Source organism: Nerophis lumbriciformis, linkage group LG23 (genome assembly GCF_033978685.3).
Source record: "Nerophis lumbriciformis linkage group LG23, RoL_Nlum_v2.1, whole genome shotgun sequence".
Lineage (NCBI taxonomy): Eukaryota > Metazoa > Chordata > Actinopteri > Syngnathiformes > Syngnathidae > Nerophis > Nerophis lumbriciformis.
The window spans coordinates 30,726,080-30,749,959 of record NC_084570.2 but is presented as its reverse complement, the minus strand read 5'-3'; the positions used below and the strand labels follow the sequence as shown (position 1 = coordinate 30,749,959).

Here is a 23,880-nt window from a genome sequence, read left to right as displayed (position 1 = left end):
TGATGCCAAACTCACTACATGTGCAAAGCACCTATCTGTGGTCCCAGTCCTGCCTCATTCACTGCATTTATTTGATTTTTGGCATTATCAAGTGTGACTGGGATATCTTTATCTTCCATTCCTCCACTGCTTGTGTCAGTACCTGCGCAAGGTGACTCTCGTAGAGGGGGCGTGTCTTCTCATCTCCCAGTCTGCTGTGATGAAGTGAGCGCTTATAGTTCCCCTGGACGTCCACTCGTCTGTCGTGAGCGCAACAGAAGATGCTCGGGATAGTTCATCCACAACTTTTTTTCTTCTCCTGCTCTTAAAGATCTGGCACAATCTTATCGCTGAAGTGGGTGCGCGACGGGATGTCGTAACTGGGCTCAAGCACGTTCAGCATGTGTTTAAAACCCTCGTTTTGCACAACGGAGTCTGCACATATAAACACCGATTAAATGGCGCGGGGCGTTGAAGCTCCTCCGTTACTCCGCTTGCCATGACCACGCTGTGTGTGGAATGAACGTGCGAACAACTTTTTTTGTTTCATATATCAAACCGCAGATCACGTGTGTGCCGAACCAAAGATATTGATCCGAACAGATCACGGATCAATGTTGATCCGTTGCACCACTCGTAAACACAGACACACAGACATGTTTGTCCTCAGACAAAAAACATACTAAAACTAAAAAAATATTTTTTTACTCGTTTTCCATTTTCAAACCTTTTTTTAAAAATGCTCCAGGGAGCCACTTGGACGGCACTAAAGAGCCGAGGGTTGCTGACCGCCGAGCTAAGTATTTCTTATCGTAAATTGTAAACAACTGCAATTTTTTCTTATTTTTATTATACTAATGAATGCAAAACTCCAGATTATTTCATCGATTTAGTTATTTTAATTTTTTATTTTTTATTGTGGACGTAGGGCTGTTAAAATCACTAAAAAATAACAATTGTCTCACGCACAGTAAATAATCCCGGAACAAATCCTTGTGGAGGAATTGTTTTCAGTCGAGCCTATTTACTGGGCGGTAACTATTGTACTAATATAAGCAAAACTCCATATACATCTTATTTAATCGATTTAGTTATTTTAGTTTTTTTGTTATTGTGGACATATGGCTGTTAAAATCAGTAAAAATAACAAATGTCTCACGCACAGTAAATAATCCCGGAACAAATCCTTGTGGAGGAATTGTTTTCAGTCGAGCCTATTTACTGGGCGGTAACGCTCAAACCCAGCCCGAAATGCTACACTCGCTTTAGCTAACCTATCAGTTTTTTTATATATATATTTAGTCGTGGGCGGTTACATTTTTTCTTTTTCTTAGGTACGTATTTGTTGTCTTCTTTAAATGGTATGAGTTTATGATGTCTAAATGTACACGTATTTCGTGTTGGCGTTCCCCGTTATGGCAAAGTAAGGAATTAATTCGAAGTGACACCAGAATGGTTTTTAATCATACACTGAATTATGATGATCTACACGCGTATGGCGTCCTTTAAAGATGTCGTTTTGTTATACACGTAATGATACAAAACTGTTACCTGTCCAGAAAGTGTTAAGTGTTAGAGAAAGCGGTGTGTACATAAAGAATGACGGTTCAGGCTTCCTGTTTAAATGTTATTTTCTTCGACCGACAGTTTGGATCCAACGAACAGACTAGAAGTGAAACGTAACTACTAAAGTACAAACATGAGCAATATAACTACTGGAGAGAAGATCATACTCGCTAAAGGCAGGGGCGTTGTCTGAAGATGTTGCCATGCTCACTTGAATGTGTTCATCCTGTTGCTTTGGCTTCAATCCATCGTAACCAAAAATTAATCCAAGGCAGGGGTGTCAAACTCATTTTAGCTCAGGGGCCACTTGGAGGAAAATCTGTGCGCATGCTGGACCGGACTATTAAAGTCATGGAATTAAAACTAAAAAATAAAGACGACTTCAGATTGTTTTTTTGGTCTTACTTCGGCCAAAAATAGAACAAACACATTCTGAAAATATTACAATAAAAATATATTTTTTTAAATACCCGCAGCGTAAGGCTGGGCGATATGGCCTTTTATTAATATCTCGATATTTTTAGGCCATGTCACGATACACGATATATATCTCCATATTTTGCCTTAGCCTTGAATGAACACTTGATGAATATAATCACAGCAGTATAATGATTCTATGTGTCTACATTAAAACGTTCTTGTTCATACGGCATTACTATATGCTCATTTTAAACTTTCATGCAGAGAGGGAAATCACAACTAAGTCAATTTACCAAAAGTGTATTTATTAAACAGTTATTAAGCAGTGGCACAAACATTCATGTCATTTCAAAACAGAAAGTGCAAGATTGTCAGAGACATTTTAAAACAAGCTATTAGTGCACTTTTGTGCATGATGTCACTAAGATGACATATCCAAACAACACTAAATTAAAGTGCACTTTTTGTACAGAATGCCACTACAATAGTTTAAAACAAATAAAGTGCACTTTTGTGCATGATGTCACACAAGATATTTCAAAAACTGTCAAATAAAAATGAGCAGCATAATAGGAAATCAAATAGTGTATGTCCTTCGCTATGTGGTAGGTTACTGCGGACGTTATCTCCTTCTGTTGTAGACAATTTTTTTCATGCGGTGTTGATGTGGAAATGGTTGCTTGGGCATTTTGTTGGTGTGGCACCGGCCGGAGATGTTGACATGCGGAGTTTCAAGCACTCCTCATTCTCTAGCGGGTAACTTTTCAAATGATGCTACAAATTAGCAGTAATGCTACTTTTTGTAGCAACGCTTTTGTCGCATACTTGACATATTACAGTGTCTGTTCAACATCTTCCCGCTTGAAGCCAAACCACCGCCAGACGATGGACCCTGTGCTGTTTTACTTGGGAATGAATTCTTCTTCCTCCATTTGTTACCAGATTCGCACCTTCTTTCTCTCGTATTACCACTCGCACCCCACCGCTAGCACCACAGCTAACGTTACCCATGCCGCTACCTCTCTGCTTGGCGAGAGCGTATTGTTTATTGTTTATGGATCCCCATTAGCTGACGCCAAAGCGACTGCTCGTCTTCCTGGGGTCCATATAGGAGCATACTAAATTAAAATACAAAGAATACATGCATTACCAAACATTATACAATGGAAAAATACAACATAAGATAAAAAAGCTAGTTAAACACAGTATTAAAAATCCACGTCATGTGGGCAGCTGCAATAGGTGTATCTTCAAAGCTGTCTTGAATGACAATTTACTTTGTGAGAGATTAATGTGAGATGGCAACCGATTCCAGAATGATATACATCTATACATGACCATATGTTTGAGGAGATTGGTCCTGGGAGCAGGAAGTGCCAAATAGCCATTGCTGGCATTCCTAGTGTCATGAATATGTGTGTTAGTTGATTTTAAAAACTGTTTGTAAAAGTAATCTGGTGATTGATCTAGCATGATAGTTTTAAAGAACATAAGGAGACTACAATGCATCTTTTGTTCAACAGACAACCAGGACAGGCGTGAATGCATAAATGAAATATTAGTGCGCAAAGAACACTTAAGTACTAGTCTAGCCGCTCTGTTCTGAACAAGTTGCAGTTTGTTCAGGTCAGACTTAGTCGTAGCAGACCATATTATAGGACAGTAATGAAGATGACAGAAAACCAAGGACTATATGACTTGACCCATTGTTGAGGATGTCAAGAAGGTGGAGCACTTCCTGACCATGGCTAAATGTCTTCCTATTTTCATTAAAATTCAAGATTCAAGATTGTTTATTGTCATATGCACAGTTAAACAGACAGTTTGCCATACAATGAAAATCTTACTTTGCTAGTCCACCCTTCAACGAGTCACACGGTACTTAGCTAAAATAAAAATAAAAATGTATATACAAGGCACAGTGAGTAACATAACATTATTGCACATTCTGATTGACAGTCAACAGTATAAATATGGAGGTGACATTTGGTCACAGCAGCAGTTAAAGTGTCTTTAGTGATCAAAAGTGAAAAGTGTCTACAGTGATGGTTCACAGTTCGGGGGTGGTCATGGTAGCTGTCTTTTGTTCAAAAAGATACAAGTAAAACGAGGGGTGGGGTGGTAGCTAGCATTCACAAGTTAGCATTCACAAGCCTGATGGCCTGTGGGTAGAAACTGTTTGTCAGTCTCGTAGTCCTGGATTTCAGGCTCCTGTATCGTCTGCCTGATGGTAGGAGGCTGAAGAGACTGTGCTTGGGGTGTGTACTGTCCTTTATGATGTTGTGTGCTGTCCTGGTGGCCCTGGTAGAGTACATGTCCTGTAGTGAGGGGAAGGCTGCTCCTGACATGTACTGATCAGTTTTAATCACTCGCTGGAGTGCCTTCCTGTCCTTAGCAGTGCAGTTTCCATACCAGACCGTGATTGAGCTGCTAAGGACACTCTCAACCGTGCTTCTATAGAAGTTGCTGAGAATTTTGGGTGGCATGCCAAATTTTCTCAGCCTTCTTAGGAAGTACAGTCGCTGCTGGGCTTTCTTTATCGTTTGTTGGGTGTTGTGATCCCAGGTGAGGTCCTCGCTGATGTGGGTCCCGAGGAATTTAAAGGTTTTCACCCTGTCCACCTTTGTCCCTCCTATGTGAAGAGGTGTGTAGTGTGTACTCCTTCTCCGTGGGTCAATAATCATCTCCTTGGTCTTGTCTGTGTTCAAGGAGAGATTATTATCCTGACACCAGGCCACCAGTTCCGCTACCTCCCTTCTGTATGCTGCCTCAGCTCCCCCGGTGATCAGTCCGACAACCGTAGTATCATCTGCAAACTTGATGTTACTGGTGTTGTTCTGGGAGGCCACACAGTCGTGTGTGAAGAGGGTGTAACAATAGGGGGCTCAGCACGCAGCCTTGGGGGGTCCCTGTCCTTAGAACCTTTGTGCCTGATGTCTGGTTGCCGATTCTGACTGACTGGGGCCGGTTTGTGAGAAAGTTCAGGACCCAGTCACAGAGAGTTGGTATCAGACCAACAGTGAGGAGTTTAACAGTGAGTTTTTGTGGGATGACCGTGTTAAAAGCAGAGCTGTAGTCAATGAATAATAGCCTGACATAGGTGTCCTTGCCCTCTAAGTGGGTGAGGGTGGTGAAGATGACGGTGTTGACTGCATCCTCAGTGGACCGGTTCTGCCGGTAGGCAAACTGTAGAGGGTCCAGTGTGTCTGGGATGGTCTTTTTGATGTGTGACATGACTATCCTCTCGAAGCACTTCATCACTATTGGGGTGAGTGCAACAGGGCGATAGTCATTCAGACAGGTCAGTGTTTTTCTTTGGCAGGGGCACGATGGTGGTGGTCTTGAAGCTTGTGCTAGTGACAAGTTGTATATGTCAGCAAGTACGTCAGCCAGCTCTGATGAACACACCCTGAGGGCCTGGCCAGGGATGTTGTCTGGGCCGGCTGCCTTCCGTGGGTTTGTTCTCCTCAGAACTGTACGTACCTCTGCTGTTGTCACAGTGAGTGGTGGGTCCTGTGTGCGCTCCGTGGTCAGAACACCTCTCTGTTGGTTGGTGTTGAGGACCTCAAAGCGGGCGTAGAACTCATTCAGCTCATCTGGCAGTGAGCGTTGGCTGTTTGTGACCCCCCTGCTCCCCTGCTTGTAGTCTGTGATGTGTTGCAGGCCTTGTCACATGCGCCGGGAATCTGTGGTGGAGTAGAATCCCTCCAGCTTTTGTCTGTATTGTCCCTTGGCCTTGCTGATGGATTTACGCAGGTCATATCTGGCCTTCTTGTATTCCTCAGCGTTGCCTGAGACAAATGCAGTGGAGCGGGCATGTAGCTTGGACCGAACATCACAGTTAATCCAGGGTTTTTGGTTTGGGTATATCTTGTATTGTTTTGTGGGAACAATGTTTTCCACACATATGCTGATGTAGCCAGTTACACTGGAAGCATATTCCTCTATGTCCACAGTACCGCCATCCCTCTGAGCAGCAGTTTTGAACATGTCCCAGTCTGTACTCCTAAAGCAGTCCTGAAGCACTAGTTCAGTGTCTTCATTCCACACTTTAACAGTTTTTCTCACTGGGGGGGCTTGCTTAAGGCGCTGTCTGTACGCTGGATATAGAAAAGCTGAGATGTGATCAGATAGTCCAAAGTGTGGTCTGGGTACAGCCTTGTAGGCTCCCCTCACGTTGCAATATACTTGGTCCAGAATGTTTTTTTCCCTCGTAGGAAAGTTCACATATTGATGGTATTTCGGGAGGACGCTCTTTAGGTTGCGGTGGTTAAAATCTCCAGCTACCGTGAACGCAGAATCGGGGTGTGCGGTCTCTTGTTTACTGATGACGTCATGCAGCAGCTTTTGCGCTGTTGTGGAATCCGCCCGTGGCGGGATGTAAACAGACAGTATAAACACTGCACTGAACTCCCTTGGCAGGTAAAAAGGTCTGCATTTCACCATCAAAAACTCAATGTTGTCCGAGCAGTGTCTTTCAACCACCTGTACGTCCGAGCACCAGCGGTTACTCACGTAAACACAGACGCCGCCGCCTCTCGCCTTTCTTGAAGCCATTGTCCGGTCTCCACGGTAGACTGAGTGCGTTGCTAGCTGGATAGCAGAGTCTGGGATGCTGTCCGAAAGCCAGGTTTCCGTGAAAATAAGAGCACAGCATTCTCTCAGTTCACGCTAGGATGTAATTCTGGTTCTCAGCTCATCCAGCTTGTTGTCGAGCGAGCGCACGTTAGCTAGCAGCAGGCGAGGTAGTGGTGGTCGTGTAGCTCTAGCCTTTAGCCTAGCATGTAGCTCCGCTCTCTTTCCTTGCCGCCTTGTTGTAGTTGTTTTGTGGTTAACTGGCTCTCGTCGTAGCAGAAAGTTGAAGTCCGTCAGACTATAAGTGAGCTCATGGTGAGCTTTTCCGATGTCCAGAAGTGCGTCTCTGTTATATCTCACTGTTGTGTGCAAAAACTTTGCATTTAGGATGCAAATTAGTACTATAATAAATAAATAAACGTAAATGTTGTTGGGAGGACGACGCAAAGACGTCAGCCACGGGGGGCGCCATCATATAAAATACCATCAATATGATGGGACCATGACAGTTGACTGTCTAATAGCACACCAAGCAGTTTTGCTTTAATGACCTGCTCAATAGGTATATCTGACATTGAAGTATGAAGCTGAGGGTCATCAACAAGCATATGCCTGGATCCAAAAAGAATGCTTTTTGTTTTGTCAAAATTCACAACAAGTTTACTATCTTTTACCCAGCGTGACACTCTCTCCAGGTCCTGATTTAAGTTATTTTCTAGGTCATTTAAGGTAGAGGCAGTACTAGGGATGTCCCGATCCGATATTTGGATCGGATCGGCCGCCGATATTTGCAAAAAAATGCGTATCGGCAAGGCATGGGAAAATGCCGATCCAAATCCAGTTAAAAAAACAACAACTCCGGTCCGTGTTTTCCAACACACCTATTTAAATAATACATTCCACTTTTCTGCTGCTCCCTAATTTCCGTTCCGCATTTTCCAGCACACCTTCAACACATCTACAGGTCTGTGGATTCTCACGCAGTTGCTTTTAGCTGCTGGCAGTACACGACAGGCTCTTCTCACTCTTTCCTGTGTCTCCCTCTCACAGACAGCGAGCGCACCTTCTTACATACGTCACATACTGTCACGTCATACGTCACATACGTATACGTCCTCTCCCAGCAGAGAGGTAGCAGCATGGCTAACGTTAGCTGTGATGCTAGCGCAGCCGTGTGAGCAACCTTCCCTCTAAGGTGCGCGCCTGTGAATTGCACTGCTCAAGCGTCCTCTGCGCACGGCAAATTTATGCCACGCACAAAATAAAATACAAAAATAAGCGCATAACAATTTTCGACACACGGACACGACAGAGAAAACAGTTTTCGTCATCATTGTTCAAATATTGTAAGGTCTGTCGAGACGCTTATCTCCATTCGGTGCCACACGCCCACACCATCAAAATGCCGAGGCAAAAATTCCACATCAACACCGTATGAAAAAATTAGTGATTTTTTTAGTTGTGATTTCCTTCTCTGCATGAAAGTTTAAAACTAGCATATATTAATGCAGTATGAAGAAGAATGTTTTAATGTAGACCTGCAAGCCTTGAAAGAAAATTTTGAAAATCAAGACTACATTTCCTGCAAATGGGTGCATTTCTACCCTATATTTTAACTTTAGATTTATTCTCATATCAAACTCTTTTGGCTGTCTTTTTGACACTTACATCCGGCGCCCCCCTCCACACCCCGGATTATAAATAATGTAAATAATTCAATGAGATGATCTTGTGTGATGACTGTATTATGATGATAGTATATATCTGATAGTATGTAGCTGTATCATGAATCAATTTAAGTGGACCCCGACTTAAACAAGTGGAAAAACTTATTCGGGTGTTACCATTTAGTGGTCAATTGTACGGAATATGTACTTCTCTGTGCAACCTACCGTATTTTCCGCACTATAAGGCGCACCTAAAAACCACAAATTTTCTCAAAAGCTAACAGTGCGCCTTATAACCCGGTGCGCTTTATTACGATTAATTTTCATAAAGTTTCGATCTCGCAACTTCGGTAAACAGCCGCCATCTTTTTTCCCGGTAGAACAGGAAGCGCTTCTTCTTCTACGCAAGCAACCGCCAAGGAAAGCACCCGCCCCCATAGAACAGGAAGCGCTTCACCCGCCCCCATAGAACAGGAAGTGCTTCACCCGCCCCCGGAAGAAGAAGAAAAAACGCGCGGATATCACCGTACGTTTCATTTCCTGTTTACATCTGTAAAGACCACAAAATGGCTCCTACTACGCGACAAGGATCCGGTTCATAAAAAGACGCAATCTCTCCATCCGCACACGGATTACTACCGTATTTCACAGCAACTGATATTCCTGTGAACTGCACTGTGGAACGGGAGCACGTACGGTGAATATTCGCACCACAGGGAATGAGGAGTCATCCTTCACTGTGGTTCTAGCTTGCCATGCTAACTTCCACCCATCCAAAAGAGACCTTTCCAGCCGGCGTCATCATAAAAGCTAACTCGAAGGGATGGATGGATGAAGAAAAGATGAGCGAGTGGTTAAGGGAAGTTTACGCGAAGAGGCCGGGTGGCTTTTTTCACACAGCTCCGAAGGCGAACACACCTTCACTAAGACGGGCAGATAGCGCCGGTCGACATACGCCAACATCTGCCAGTGGATCGTAAATGCCTGGGCAGATAGTTTCGGTCACAACTGTGGTCCGAGCTTTCCGGAAGGCAGGATTCACAGAACTGCTGCACAACAACAGCGACACTGAATCCGATGACTTCGACGAGGCGGAGCCGGCCATTTTTGGATCCCACGCTTGCGCAACTTTTCAATTCGGACACCGAAGACGAAGAATTCGAAGGATTTACGAATGAAGAATAACTTCAGAAGGTGAGCGCTATGTTTATTTTGTGTGTTGTGACATTAACGTTCGAGCAACATTATGTTGCTATTTATTGCTCTACACCATTTTGAATTTTACTATGTTTGTGATTGCACATTTGCGTACATTTTGGGACAGAGTTGTTAGAACGCTGGTTTTCAATATATTATTAAAGTTTGACTGAACTATCTGACTGTTTTTTTGACATTCACTTTAGCGCAGCGTTTTTTTGACATTCACTTTAGCGCAGTGTAGGCGCGGCTTATAGTCCGGGGCGGCTTATTGGTGGACAAAATTATGAAATATGTAATTCATAGAAGGTGCGGCTAATAATCCGGTGCGCCTTATAGTGCGGAAAATACGGTACTAATAAAAGTCTCAATCAATCAATCAAAACACATAGAATCATCATACTGCTGTGATTATATGCATCAAGTGTTCATTCAAGGCTAAGGCAAAATATCGAGATATATATCGTGTATCGCAATATGGCCTTAAAATATCGCAATATTAAAAAAAGGCCATATCGCCCAGCCCTAGTTCAATGATGCCATTTCTGTTTGTCATGTATAATTTTGTCTATTTTGTGTTTATCCTTGAATAAACAGGTCTGTTTCTTGTTACCAACCATTGTGTATTATTCCAACTCCCCTAATTCAGCTGGCTAGTTGTTATCAAGAGTACTAAAACCCTTTTCAACATGATTCTGACAACTAAGTAGGCTAAATAACTTTAAACTTTAATACATGCTCGGATAGGCCAGTATCGGTCAGTATCGGTATCGGTCAGTATCGGTATCGGATCGGAAGTGCAAAAACAATATCGGTATCGGATCAGAAGTGCAAAAACCTGGATCGGGACATCCCTAGGCAGTACTGTACAGAGTTGTGTCATATGCATACATAACCATATTGGTGTTTGTTGTAACACAGGGAAGATCATTAGTAAAAATAATAAAAAGTAAAGGACCTAAGCAGCTTCTTTGAGGCAAGCCGCAGTAATTGTACTTGCATTCAGATAGGCTACCATTAAAACACACTCTCTGTGATCTTCCTGATAGATAGCTCAACATCCAAGAAAGAGATATACTATTAAAACCATATTTTCTCAGTTTGGAGATCATTATGTTGTGATCTACGACATCGAATGCCGCACTAAAGTCAATCAGGACAGTACCAACCATCTTCTTGACATCCATTTGTGACCGCCAGTCATCAGTCAGCTGAGCTAGGGCAGTAGATGTTGAGTGACCTTGCCTATAAGCATGCTGGGAACACAACATCAGTTTGTTGTAGGTAAAGTAATCTTGAATTTGTTTGAAAACAACTTTTTCCATCAATTTACTAAGAACAGGAAGTATGCTTATTGGTCTACTGTTTTTACCAGTAAAATCTTTATTTTTGTCCTTGGGTAGAGGGATGACCATGGCCTCCTTCCAGACCCCAGGACAGACTCCATATCTTAATGATTTATTAAATATATGACAAATCGGAGTTGATACATGGCATGCCGCAATTCTTAACAATTTGCCATCTAGCATGTCCGTCCCAGCAGGTTTATCAGATGGCAGTGATAACAATTTCTCAGTATCAGAACTACTAACTGGTACAAAATCGAACCTGCAGTTTTTACCCTTCATTATCCATCCATCCATCCATCCATTTTCTACCGCTTATTCCCTTTGGGGTCACGGGGGGCGCTGGAGCCTATCTCAGCTACAATCGGGCGGAAGGCGGGGTACACCCTGGACAAGTCGCCACCTCATCGCAGGGCCAACACAGATAGACAGACAACATTCACACTCACATCCACACACTAGGGCCAATTTAGTGTTGCCAATCAACTTATCCCCACCCTTCATTATATGATTTTCAATTAATGTGCATGAGGAGGAGCCATCAGAAGGCGTCATATTTACTCTCAGATTTTCCACCTTGTTTGTGAAGTAATTATTAAAATATGTGGCAATTTCCATAGGCTTAGTCAGGTAAGCTCCATCAACTTCTATATACGAATTTGTTTTACATGATGCTGATCTTCCCATTATTTGACTTTGTCTAATAATATACCTTTTTATTACCTCTATTTATTTTAGTTACACGATTTCTAAATTTACGATAGATCATCTCATCAGAAAGTAGACCAGAAGAGTCTGCCAACTTTATAGCCTGGTTACGTTGCTTCATAAGTGCTTTGAGCTCATTCCCTAACCAGGGGGCGCCATTTGCCTTGACAGTTGTTTTCCTGACAGGAGCATGCTAATCAGCAATCTGCAAAAATAACTTCATGAATGTGCTCAAAGCAGCTTCAGGATCCTCCTCAAGACACACAGTTTCCCAGTTAACATGTTTCACATCATCTATAAATTTTACTTCATTAAAATATTTATAAGACCTTTTATGTATAGTCACACTAAGAGCCTTGGAGAGCTTGGTCTTCCTCCTTATTGCAATTAAGTTGTGGTCCGTAAAGCCAAGAGCTATTGATACTGTTTTAGTGCATTTATCAGGAACATTGGTGAATAGGTGGTCAATGCATTTGGATGACTTTAGCCCATTTCTATTTATAGTGGATCTGGTTGGTAGTGTAATGTGAGGTTACAGGCATTAGCTACAGCAATAAGTTTCTTTTTCAACGGGCACATAGTAGACCAATCAATGTTTGTGTCCCCAGTAAAATGTATCTCTCTGTTCTCATCACTAGATTCATCCAACATTTTGCATATTAAATCCAGGTATTTTATATCGGCACTAGGTGGTCTATAGTAGCACCCAACCAGTATGGGTTTGGTCTGTGGCAGGTGAACCTGGATCCACAGGGCCTCAATATCAGCCAACATGAAATCATGTCTTACTTTCACAGGAAAGTGACTCTGCACATACACAGCTCCACCTCCACCATATCTTGTTCTATCCTTCCTAAAAATTGTGTATCCATCTACAGCTAATTCAGCATCCTCAAAAGAGGAGGCAAGATGGGTTTCAGATATTGCCGTAATGTGTATATTATTAGACTTCATCATCATACATAAATCAGGGATTTTATTTCTTAAGCTACAGATATTCAAGTGAGCTATCAGTAGGCCTTTGCCGGGTAGTTTAAGGTTGTATGAAACCATGATGAAGAGAGAGAGCGATTGATGACTTATATTGCTTTTTACAATTGACCCTGAAACACAGTGTAGGCTTGCTTTGAGGCATAAAAAGCCGTACAGGTAGACATATATAACAACGCCCAACTAGTACATAGGCATGACATCTGCAACTGCAGCAAAAAACTAAAGAATGAAAAAGGGAAACAATGAGTGACAGTCATTATGTGTGTGTGAAAAGTGTCCATGAGTAGACACAGGGGTTCTACCTTGCCGCAGATAGTTCCTCAGATATCGAATTTGTCCAAATCACTGATGTCGTTGATGACCATGACTTTCTCCTCTTCTGGGGTCGTACCATTCAGCTTGATAAACACTTTACAGCTGGCAGTCCATGTAGACTGAATTTTGCTTTGCTTCCTCAGGATTCGTGCGCTCCTGGCGATCTCACCATTCCTTTTGGTGAGGTGTTCTTTAATGTACACCTCCGTTCCTTTTAATTTGCGACCCTGTTTTAGGATCACGATCTTGTTCTTTCTATTGGTGAAGCGAATGATAATCGCTGGTGTCGCTCCTTTGGTTCTCGTAGGCAGGGTGTGACAGGCTTCAATGTCGCTCCTGTCCACGGAGATCCTCCTGCTCCCCAAAAAGCTGACTACCTGCTGCTCCAGCGATTCCGCCTCCGACTCAGATTGAACTCCCTCCTGCCCTGCGGGGCAGTTCTCCCGGGCTGCCACACTGGCGTAAGACCGATGTTTGGTCTTCAGTCCACTGATGATCACGTTGTTCATGCGGGAGTACTGCTCCAAGTCGGCCACGCGACATTCCAAAACTTTTATAGCTTTGTCTTTCTCCGTGTTCAGTCTTTTGAATGACTGAATTTGAGTGACTGAATTCACAATTTTCTTTTGCTGGTCAGCAATTGTTGCGATCTCAGCCGACAAGAACTCAAGAGATTTCTTAATTTCTTCCATATCGTCCTCAGGGGGGCTAACCGCTCTCCTTGGCTTCGGACTCATGCTAACCTGGGCCACGGCTGAAGGCGAGCCTAGCCCGGCTGCAGTGCAACTTGGATCTAGGCTAGAAATGAGCCACACCAACGTAGACACTAAGCGACGCTGGAATTTACTATTTTACCGGGCACTCAAGGGCTACTGCCCGCCCGAGTGGCACAGCACACGCCACTGTGGTCGCTCTGTTGCTGCACGCCATGAGAAAGTTTCGCTCTGCTTCCTTGCCTGCAGGTAACTGACGTTGCACGCGCGACAGTATGTGACGTATGTAAGAAGGTGCGCTTGTTTTACGTCTCTGTGAGAAGGAGAGACAAGAAAGAGTGAGAAACGCCTGTAGTGTAATGCCTGCAGCTAAAAGCAACTGCGTGAGAACGTATACTCCAATATCACGATATAGTCGTTTTCTATATCGCACAGAGACAAACCCGTGATGTATCGAGTATATGCCATGTATCGCCCAGCCCTACATGGAATTAAAACTAAAAAATAAAGACAACTTCAGATTGTTTTCTTTTTCTTACTTTGGCCAAAAATAGAACAAAAACATTCTGAAAATATTACAATAAAAATATAGGAAAAAAATACCGTCAGCGGTAAAGTTTAGATCCATGAAGGAAAGAAGAAAGTGAATGAATGTTTACAACTGAATAAATGTGCATATGAGGTTTCCAGTGAGGGTTGGACTCCACCAAGGATGCCCTTTGTCACCAATTCTGTTCATAACTTTTATGGACAGAATTTCTAGGCGCAGTCAGGGCGTTGAGGGGATCCGGTTTGGTGGCTGCAGGATTCCTAGCGCCAACACTGATGGAGTATTGGTGCGTGCGAAACAGCAGCAGGCGACTGTGGCCTTCAGGTTCGGTTCTGATACTAATCAAATCCATAGCTAATTCATTCGCGGGCCGGATGTGGCCCGCAGGCCTTGACTTCGACACATAGGATTTAAGGCCATGTCCACACGAGCTCGGATACTTTAAGAATTCATATTTTTCTATGCAAATTGGCCTTTTGTCCACACGCAAAAGCACACTTTTGTCCGGAAAAACGCACACTTTTGAAAACATCGGCCAGGGCAAAGAGTTTCAAAGCTCTGTCTCAGTGAGTGCGTTTAGACGCCTAAAACTGAGACTTACGGCTTGTACTAATCTGATAACATCTCGGTGTTGTCCTGTCATTTCCATTAGATATCAACTGATTATCAGCCGGGCTGATTAGTAGCGTCATTATTTGGCATTTTGACGTACGGTACAGGCCAAAAGTTTGAACACACCTTCTCATTCAATGTGTTTTCTTTAGTTTTATGACTATTTACATTGTAGATTGTCACTGAAGGCATCAAAACTATGACATATGTGAAGTGAAAACCATTTCAGGTGACTACCTCTTGAAGCTCATGGAGAGAATGCCAAGAGTGTGCAAAACAGTAATCAGAGCAAAGGGTGGCTATTTTGAAGAAACTAGAATATAAAACGTGTTTTCAGTTATTTCACTTTTTTGTTAAGTACATAACTCCACATGTGTTCATTCATAGTTTTGATGTGACAATCTACAATGTAAATAGTCATGAAAATAAAGAAAACACATTGAATGAGAAGGTGTGTCCAAACTTTTGGTCTGTACTGTATATCAATCTTTATTTGTATATTTTTAAAACTGCAACAGATACAATATATTCACATATGATACCAGCATGTATTATTAAAAGAACAATAATAACAAATAACTAGTCAAAGTAGCAAGTCCGACTAATTTAGATTCCTGGGGTGACGATTCGATTCAGAACTGATTCTCAATTCAACACGATTCTTGATGCAGACCGATTCCGGTAATGTTTTATTTGATATAATAAATTAGGGTTGTCCCGATACCAATATTTTAGTACCGGTACTGGTACCAAAATGTATTTCGATACTTTTCGGTACTTTTCTAAATAAAGAGGACCACAAAAAATGTAATTATTGTCTTTATTTTAATAAAAAATGTTAGGGTACATTAAACATATGTTTATTATTGCAATTTAGTCCTTAAATAAAATAGTGAACATACTAGACAACTTGTCTTTTAGTAGTAAGTAAACAAACAAATCCTAATTAGTCTGCTGACGTATGCAGTAACATATTGTGTCATTTATATTCTATTATTTTGTCAACATTATGAGGGACAAACTGAAAAAAATAATTATTAATCTACTTGTTCATTTACTGTTAATATCTGCTTATTTTCTGTTTCAACATGTTCTATCTACACTTCTGTTAAAATGTAATAATCACTTATTCTTCTCTTTGATACTTTACATTAGTTTTGGATGATACTACACATTTAGGTATCGATCCGATACCAAGTAGTTACAGGATCATACGTTGGTCATATTCAAAGTCCTCATGTGTCCAGGGACATATTTCCTGAGTTTATAAACATAATATGAATTTTTTTTAAACGGAAAAAAGATTGTGTGACGATTAAAAATATCGATGTAATCATAGTAGTATCGACTAGATACGCTCCTGTACTTGGTATCATTGCAGTGGATGTCAGGTGTAGATCCACCCATGGCATATGTTTACATTGTGACGCTGGTGAGCTATGGTATGAGTGAAGCATGTTTAGCTATTCCTCTCGTCCTCCAGTGATAATGATACATGTAAGAAACTTACTTTATTTGTCGCCATGGAGGCGAGGATTAGTGATTTAGAAGTAGCTAAAACACTGCCGACTGCAGATGGACGTTAGCTGCTAGCTAACTAGCCATGTCTTAAAGCACCTCTTCCTGAGGGTGTTTCAGTGTTATAACTTCACCTTTATCTTTACTTTTTACACCAAAATGCATCCATTCTCTCTTTTCTGTCTACACACTGTGTCTGCTTGTAAGTACGCCGTGTGTGTGCGCTGCCGAACATGCTCCTCTTTTTCTAAAACCAGCAATGTCACAATGTGACAACGACGCGCCGTCATATGGGGAACCGGTACTTTTCAAACGGAGTATAGTATCCAACGTTCCCTCTTAAGGTGCGCGCCTGCGCAATTGCGCACTGCTCAAGCATCCTCTGCGCACAGCAAATATATGCCGCACACCAAATCAAATCCCATCTGAATTCTAAACAAAATAAACACATTTATTCTGTGTAATTTTGCAATGCAACTCTGAGTGACAGTGACAACAAGCGGCCCTAACGGTGTTCGTCAACACCGTTCAATTGAACACCGTTCAATTATTGTAACGTCTATCGAGATGCTTCGAGGACAGGAATTATATCGATCACTTTATTGAGCAAAACTGTATATATATGGCCATAACCACACCAAAAACATGAGTAAAAAACTTCTATCTCGAAAAACTAGTCATTTTCTGCCGTACAAAGCAGGCCAAAAGCAACTTGTCATCTGTCACCAACACGCATACCACTAAGCCACTGGTGCGTTTATGGCCACACAAAAAGTCGGACAACTCAAACACCACACAAAGTTACACTATGACTCCTCAGTGATACGTGTGCTTATTCTACTGTCATTTATTATTAATGTTAATTTATTGATATTAATCATGGAATGTTGTTACTAGAGAAAGTTACAGGAATGCACACTTCATCCTATGCTTACATTTCATTGTGCAACATGAGGATGTTTAAGGGCAACTAAATGTGATCTCTGAAAGGGGTACAAATGATTTCCAAAGCAGGATTCCCACCCAGACATATTGTACAATACTAATCCATAGCTTATGAAAAACAAGATTTCTTTTACTTTCATTACAAGTGGGCCAAATCACTAATATTACAAAATAATATCATGAAAATGACTCCTCTCATTTGAGTGTTATAATAAAAGATTGGTTTGAGACAGGTGTGCTGCTGGTATTGCCATGTGTGATGTTGCTCACATGTGCTCCACTGAATGCTCAGGGAGTTTTTGTGTTTGCTCAGACACATGAACAATTAGAGGGAACATTGATAGTATCGTTTTTTGATTCACTAGTACCGCGATACTATACTAGTACCGGTATACCGTACAACCCTATAATAGATATAATGAAACATTGCCAAAACAGGTTAGAGAATATCTCTCTGGTTGCATGGAGATAGCCTAAAAACATATTTTTTAAAAAGTGATTCTTATGAAAAAAATATATAAATAGATATTTATTTATTTGTTCAATACATTTTTGAACATTATGAATCGATTCAGAATCAGGATTAAAAGTGTTGCGATTTGCATATTGTTTTATTTAACCGTAGAAACCCTTTTGTTGGACTTAGAGCTCAGGATGGACCTGAAACCACAGGCTAAAGACAGCATGGACCGGGCAGACTTGGTTTCTGAGGACGGGAAGAACAGCAAGTCTGTATTGTGTCAACGCTGCGGGTCCAAGGTGCTGTGTCCTGGAACGGCTGTGTTTGCAGAGAAAGAGGTACTCTCGAAAGTCACTTTTGTGGAGCCTTTATGTCCAAATGTAACTTCACATGGCGTCATTATTCAGGTTGGAGCTTCAACAAACTCTGAGTTGAAGTGATTTACCCTCAGATGGGAAACTGATTGTTGGGTTCCAGAAGAGCTGATCTGGTTGAGTTGAATCCCTCCTGAATGTTTACACTCTGAGTTAAAACCACAACAAAAAGTCGGGATCAATGAAGCAATGATTGTACGATTCACCCAAGAAAATAGGGACCGTTTGTCTTGACCCAGCTAAAAGTAAAACATGATGGTGAGCATCCACACTCAGAAAGAAAAGTAATAATCAAATAATATTGGACTGAAGTGACAGAGTCAATGCAGTATTTTATAATTGTAACATGTTCTCATTAGCCCACAGGTAAACAAGTGATATGGAATAAAATCTAATTTTGATTTAGGTGCAACTCCAGCAGGAGAAAAACAACGTAAAATAATATCTCTTGTTTGAATGACATTTGACAAGTCAATGCAAACACCAAGTAGATTTGATCATGTATTTCTTTATATAAGCAGACACTTTCTGTTAGAGCCATTTGTTTAGCAGGAATATCATGGACTCAAATCTGAGATATTCTCCTTGAAGTAAGAACAATTATTTGCCATTTCAGATGAGATATTTGTTTTTATTGTACCGGTAAGTAATGTATCTCATTTATTAGTTAATTTACAATAATTAAATACAAAATGTATTTAAATATTTTGTGTAATTAATTTAAACGTCAATTATGACTAAAACAGGTAAAATATCTGAAATCAATCAATGTAAAAGACACGTGTGTGTGTGTGTGTGTGTGTGTGTGTGTGTGTGTGTGTGTGTGTGTGTGTGTGTGTGTGTGTGTGTGTGTGTGTGTGTGTGTGTGTGTGTGTGTGTGTGTGTGTGTGTGTGTAAGTGTAAGTGTATCTGTACATAAATATGTATACACACACATACCGTATTTTTCGGATTATAAGTCGCTCCGGAGTATAAGTCGCACCGGCCGTAAATGCATAATAAAGATGGAAAAAAAAACATATATAAGTATCACTGGAGTATAAGTCGCATTTTTGGGGGAAATTTATTTGATAAAATCCAACACCAAGAATAGACATTTTAAAGGCAATTTAAAATAAATAAAGAATAGTGAACAACAGGCTGAATAAGTGTACGTTATATGAGGCATAAATAACCAACTGAGAACGTGCCTGGTATGTTAACGTAACATATTATGGTAAGAGTCATTCAAATAACTATAACATATAGAACATGCTATACGTTTACCAAACAATCTGTCACTCCTAATCGCTAAATCCCATGAAATCTTCTTCCTTGGTGTCGCTTCTAAACAACTCTGCCAACTCCAAAGGTAGACAATGCGCCGCTTCCTCTTCTATCTTATTTGATATGTTACGGTAATGTGTTAATAATTTCACACATAAATCGCTCCAGAGTATAAGTCGCACCCCCGGCCAAACTATGAAAAAAAGTGCGATTTATAATCCGCAAAATACGGTACGTGCGTGCTTGCGTACATATATATATACACACACACATGCATACGTGCGTGCGTGCATTTATCAGGAGGGAGGAGCCAGGAAAAAAACATAGGTAAGTTTACAGAGTAAGTTACCAGTGTAACCACTTTGGCTTCCAGTGCATCTGGAAAGTATTCACATGCTTCGCTTTTTCCACATGTTATGTTACTGCCTTATTGCAAAATGGAACACATTCATTTTGTCCTCAAAATTCTACACACAATACCACATGATGACAATGTAAAAATATTTTTAGAGCTTTTTGAAATGTATTAAAAATAAAAAGTAAAAAATTACATGTACATAAGTATTTAGAGCCTTTGCTCAATACTTAGTTGATGCACCTTTGGCAGCAATCCCAGCCTCAAGTCTTTTTGAATATGATGCCACAAACTTGGCACACCTATCTTTGGGCACTTTGTCTCATTCCTCTTTGCAGCACCTCTCAAGCTCCATCAGGTAGGATGTGAAGGTTTTCATCCAGGATGTCTCTGTACATTGCTGCATTCATATTTCCCTTTATCCTGACTAGTCTCCCAGTTCCCGATTAAAAACCATCCCCACAGAATGATGCTGCCACCAGCATGCTTCACTGTAGAGATGGTATTGGCCTGGTGATGAGCGGTGCCTGGTTTCCTCCAAACATTCACGCCAAAGACTTCAATCTTTGTCTCATCAGACCAGAGAATTTAGTTTCTCGTGGTCTGAGAGGCTTTCAGGTGCATTTTGGCAAACTTTGGACTAAGAAATGGCTTTCGTCTGGCCACTCTACCATACAGGCCTAATTGGTGGATTGTCCTTCTGGAAGGTTCTCCTCTCTCCACAGAGGAATGCTGTAGCTCTGACAGAGTGACCATGGTCTTGGTCACCTCCCTGATGAGGGTCCTTCTCCCCCGATCACGCAGTTCTAGGAAGAGTCCTGGTGATTCCAAACTTCTTTCCTTTCAAATTATGGAGGCCATTGTGCTCATTGGGACCTTCACGGCAGCAGATGTTTATCTGTACCATTCCCCAGATGTGTGCCTGGAGACAATCCTGTCTAGGAGGTCTACAGACAATTCCTTGGACTTCCTTCTCGGTTTGTGCTCTGCCATGCACTGTCAAGTGTGGACCTTGTATATAGACTAGGGTTGTGCGTTATACCAGTACTAGTATAGTATCGCGGTACTAATGAATCAAAAACGGTACTATACTCTGTTTGAAAAGTACCGGTTCCCCATATTTTTTTTAACAGGCATGACGGCACGTTGTCGTCACGTCATGACATTGCTGGTTTTACGAGCAGAGGAGCATATTCGCACACACACAGAGTACTTACAAGCAGACACAGTGTGTAGACAGAAAAGGGAGAATGGACGCATTTTGGTGTAAAAAGTAAAGATAAAGTTAAAGTTATAACACTGAAACACCCTCAGGAAGAGGTGCTTTAAGACATGGCTAGCTAGCTAGCAGCTAACATCCATCCGCAGTTTCTTACACGTAACATTATCACTGGAGGACGAGGAATAGCTAAACATGCTTCACTACACACCGTAGGAGGATACAATAGCTCACCGGCGTCATAATGTAAACAAATGCCATGGGTGGATCTACACCTGACATCCACTGTAATGATACCAAGTACAAGAGCGTAACTAGTCGATATTACTATGATTACATCGATATTTTTTATCATCACAAAATCTTTTTTCCTTTATTTGAAATTCATATTATGTTTATAAATTCATGAAATACGTCCCTGGACACATGAGGACTTTGAATATGACTAATGTATGATCCTGTAACTACTTGGCATCGGATCGATACCTAAATGTGTGGTAGCATCCAAAACTAATGTAAAGTATCAAACAAGAAAAGAATAAGTGATTATTACATTTTAACAGAAGTGTAGATATAACATGTTGAAACAGAAAGTAAGCAGATATTAACACTAAATGAACAAGTAGATCAATAGTCATTTTTTACAGTTTGTCCCTCATAATGTTGACAAAATAATAGGTGGATAAATGACACAATATGTTACTGCATACGTCTGCAGACTAATTAGGAGTAGAGATGTCCGATAATATTGGCCGGCCGATAAATGCTTTAAAATGTAATATCGGAAATTATCGGTATGGGTTTATTTATTATCGGTATCGTTTTGGTTTTTTAAATCAACATAAAAAACACAAGATACACTTACAATTAGTGCACCAACCCAAAAAACCTCCCTCCCCCATTTACACTCATTCACACTCTTTCACACAAAAGGGTTGTTTCTTTCTGTTATTAATATTCTGGTTCCTACATTATATATCAATATATATCAATACAGTCTGCAAGGGATACAGTCTGTAAGCACACATGATTGTGCTTGCTGCTGGTCCACTAATAGTACTAACCTTTAACAGTTAATTTTACTAATTTTCATTAATTACTAGTTTCTATGTAACTATTTTTATATTGTTTTACTTTCTTTTTTATTTAAGAAAATGTTTTTAATTTATTTATCTTATTTTATTTTATTAATTTTTTTAAAAAGGACCTTATCTTCACCATACCTGGTTGTCCAAATTAGGCATAACAATGTGTTAATTCCACGACTGTATATATCGGTATCGGTTGATATCGGTATCGGTAATTAAGAGGTGGACAATATCGGAATATCGGATATCGGCAAAAAAGCCATTATCGGACATCCCTAATTAAGAGCCTTTGTTTGTTTACTTACTACTAAAAGACAAGTTGTCTAGTATGTTCACTCATTTATTTAAGGACTAAATTGCAATAATAAACATGTTTAATGTACCCTAAGATTTTTTATTAAAATAAAGACAATAATGCCATTTTTTGTGGTCCCCTTTATTTGGAAAAGTATCGAAATACATTTTGGTACCGGTACCAAAATATTGGTTTCGGGACAACCCTAATATAGACAGGTGTGTGCCTTTCCAAATCATGTCCAACCAACTGGATTTACCACAAGTGGACTCCAATGAAGCTGTAGGAACACCTCAATGATGATCAGGTAAAACCGGAAGCACCTGATCTCACTTTTGAGCTTCATGGCAAAGGCTGTGAACACTTATGTACATGTCATTTCTTATTTTTAATACATTTGCAAAAATCTCTAGAAAAATATGGGTATTGTGTGTATAATTTTGAGGACAAAAATAAATGTATTCAAGGCAGTATTATTTACTCCATGTTTTGTCCACAGCCACGATGCATTCGGACGTCCAATTAAAAGTGCCGTTTTCTCCATTCAGCTGATCCTGCCATCCATGCGTAAAAAGAGCAGCCTCAGCCCCACAGACGGCTCGGTGGACGGGGACACACTGACCGCCCACTGGTTAGTGGGGGAAATGTTTGATTTTGAGAACGTGGGCTTCACGAACGACGTGGGGAGGATCAAATATCTCATCTGTGCAGACTGTGAGATCGGACCCATCGGCTGGCACTGTTTGGATGACAAGAGAAGTTACTATGTGGCCATAGAGCGAGTCAATCATGCATAGCGCCATCACACAGGAAGTGACTTTTAAACCCTCAGAAACTTGCTCCACTCACACATTTGATTCCTGCTGTTCAGTAAATGGTATGATTAATAAAAGATGAACATGGTCTACCTGCTCATCTCTTGTGTCGTCTTGTACACTGCAAACAAGAGCTGACAAAATATGAGCTAAAAATACTACATTTTAGGGAAAAAAATACTAAAAACTAATGAAATGATCGCTCCATGCAGCTAGTTCATTTTACTTGATAAGGCACCCTAAATTAAGATTTGTATATTTCAAAATTAGCAGGATTTTTAAGATAGAAATAAGTATTTTAATCTGAAAACAAGCATTATTCAACTAGTAATTCTTAGATTAGAGTGAAGTGAATTGTATTTATTTAACGCTTTTTCTCTAGTGACTCAAAGCACTTTACATAGTGAAACCCAATATCTTAGTTACATTTATACCAGTGTGGGTGGCACTGGGATCAGGTGGGTAAAGTGTCTTGCCCAACGACACAACGGCAGTGACTAGGATGGCGGAAGCGGGGATCGAACGGCACGGCCACTACCAACTGAGCTATACCGCCCCAGAGACGTTGCAGAATCTTTAAACAAGATTTTCTCTGTGGGGAAAACCAAAATATCTTATTTTAATAGTTATTTTAACATTTTTAAACTAGATTAGACAAAATATAAGTATTCATGTTAATGATTAAACAGTAAATTTTGATTGATTGAATTTTTGATTGAAACTTTTATTAGTAGATTGCAGAGTACAGTATATATTCCGTACAATTGACCACTAAATGGTAACACCCGAATCTAGAAATTACGTTTTAAATTACATGTGTCAAACTCAACGGGCCGCCACATCAATTTGTGTGGCCCCCGAAAGCGTGGAAATAGCATTTGTAAATAAAGTACCTTATCTTAAT

At 40.8% G+C, this 23,880-nt stretch overlaps 1 protein-coding gene across 1 annotated transcript; it reads left to right on the top strand.

Moving 5' to 3' along the window:
- Positions 1 to 1,170: 1,170 nt before the first annotated feature.
- On the top strand, positions 1,171 to 23,064 carry rabif (RAB interacting factor). Its single transcript, XM_061984770.1, has 3 exons — positions 1,171 to 1,313; positions 17,751 to 17,902; positions 22,710 to 23,064. The coding sequence occupies exons 2-3, from the start codon at positions 17,759 to 17,761 to the stop codon at positions 22,956 to 22,958; spliced, it is 393 nt and encodes a 130-aa protein (XP_061840754.1). The 5' UTR covers positions 1,171 to 1,313; positions 17,751 to 17,758; the 3' UTR covers positions 22,959 to 23,064.
- Positions 23,065 to 23,880: the final 816 nt, after the last annotated feature.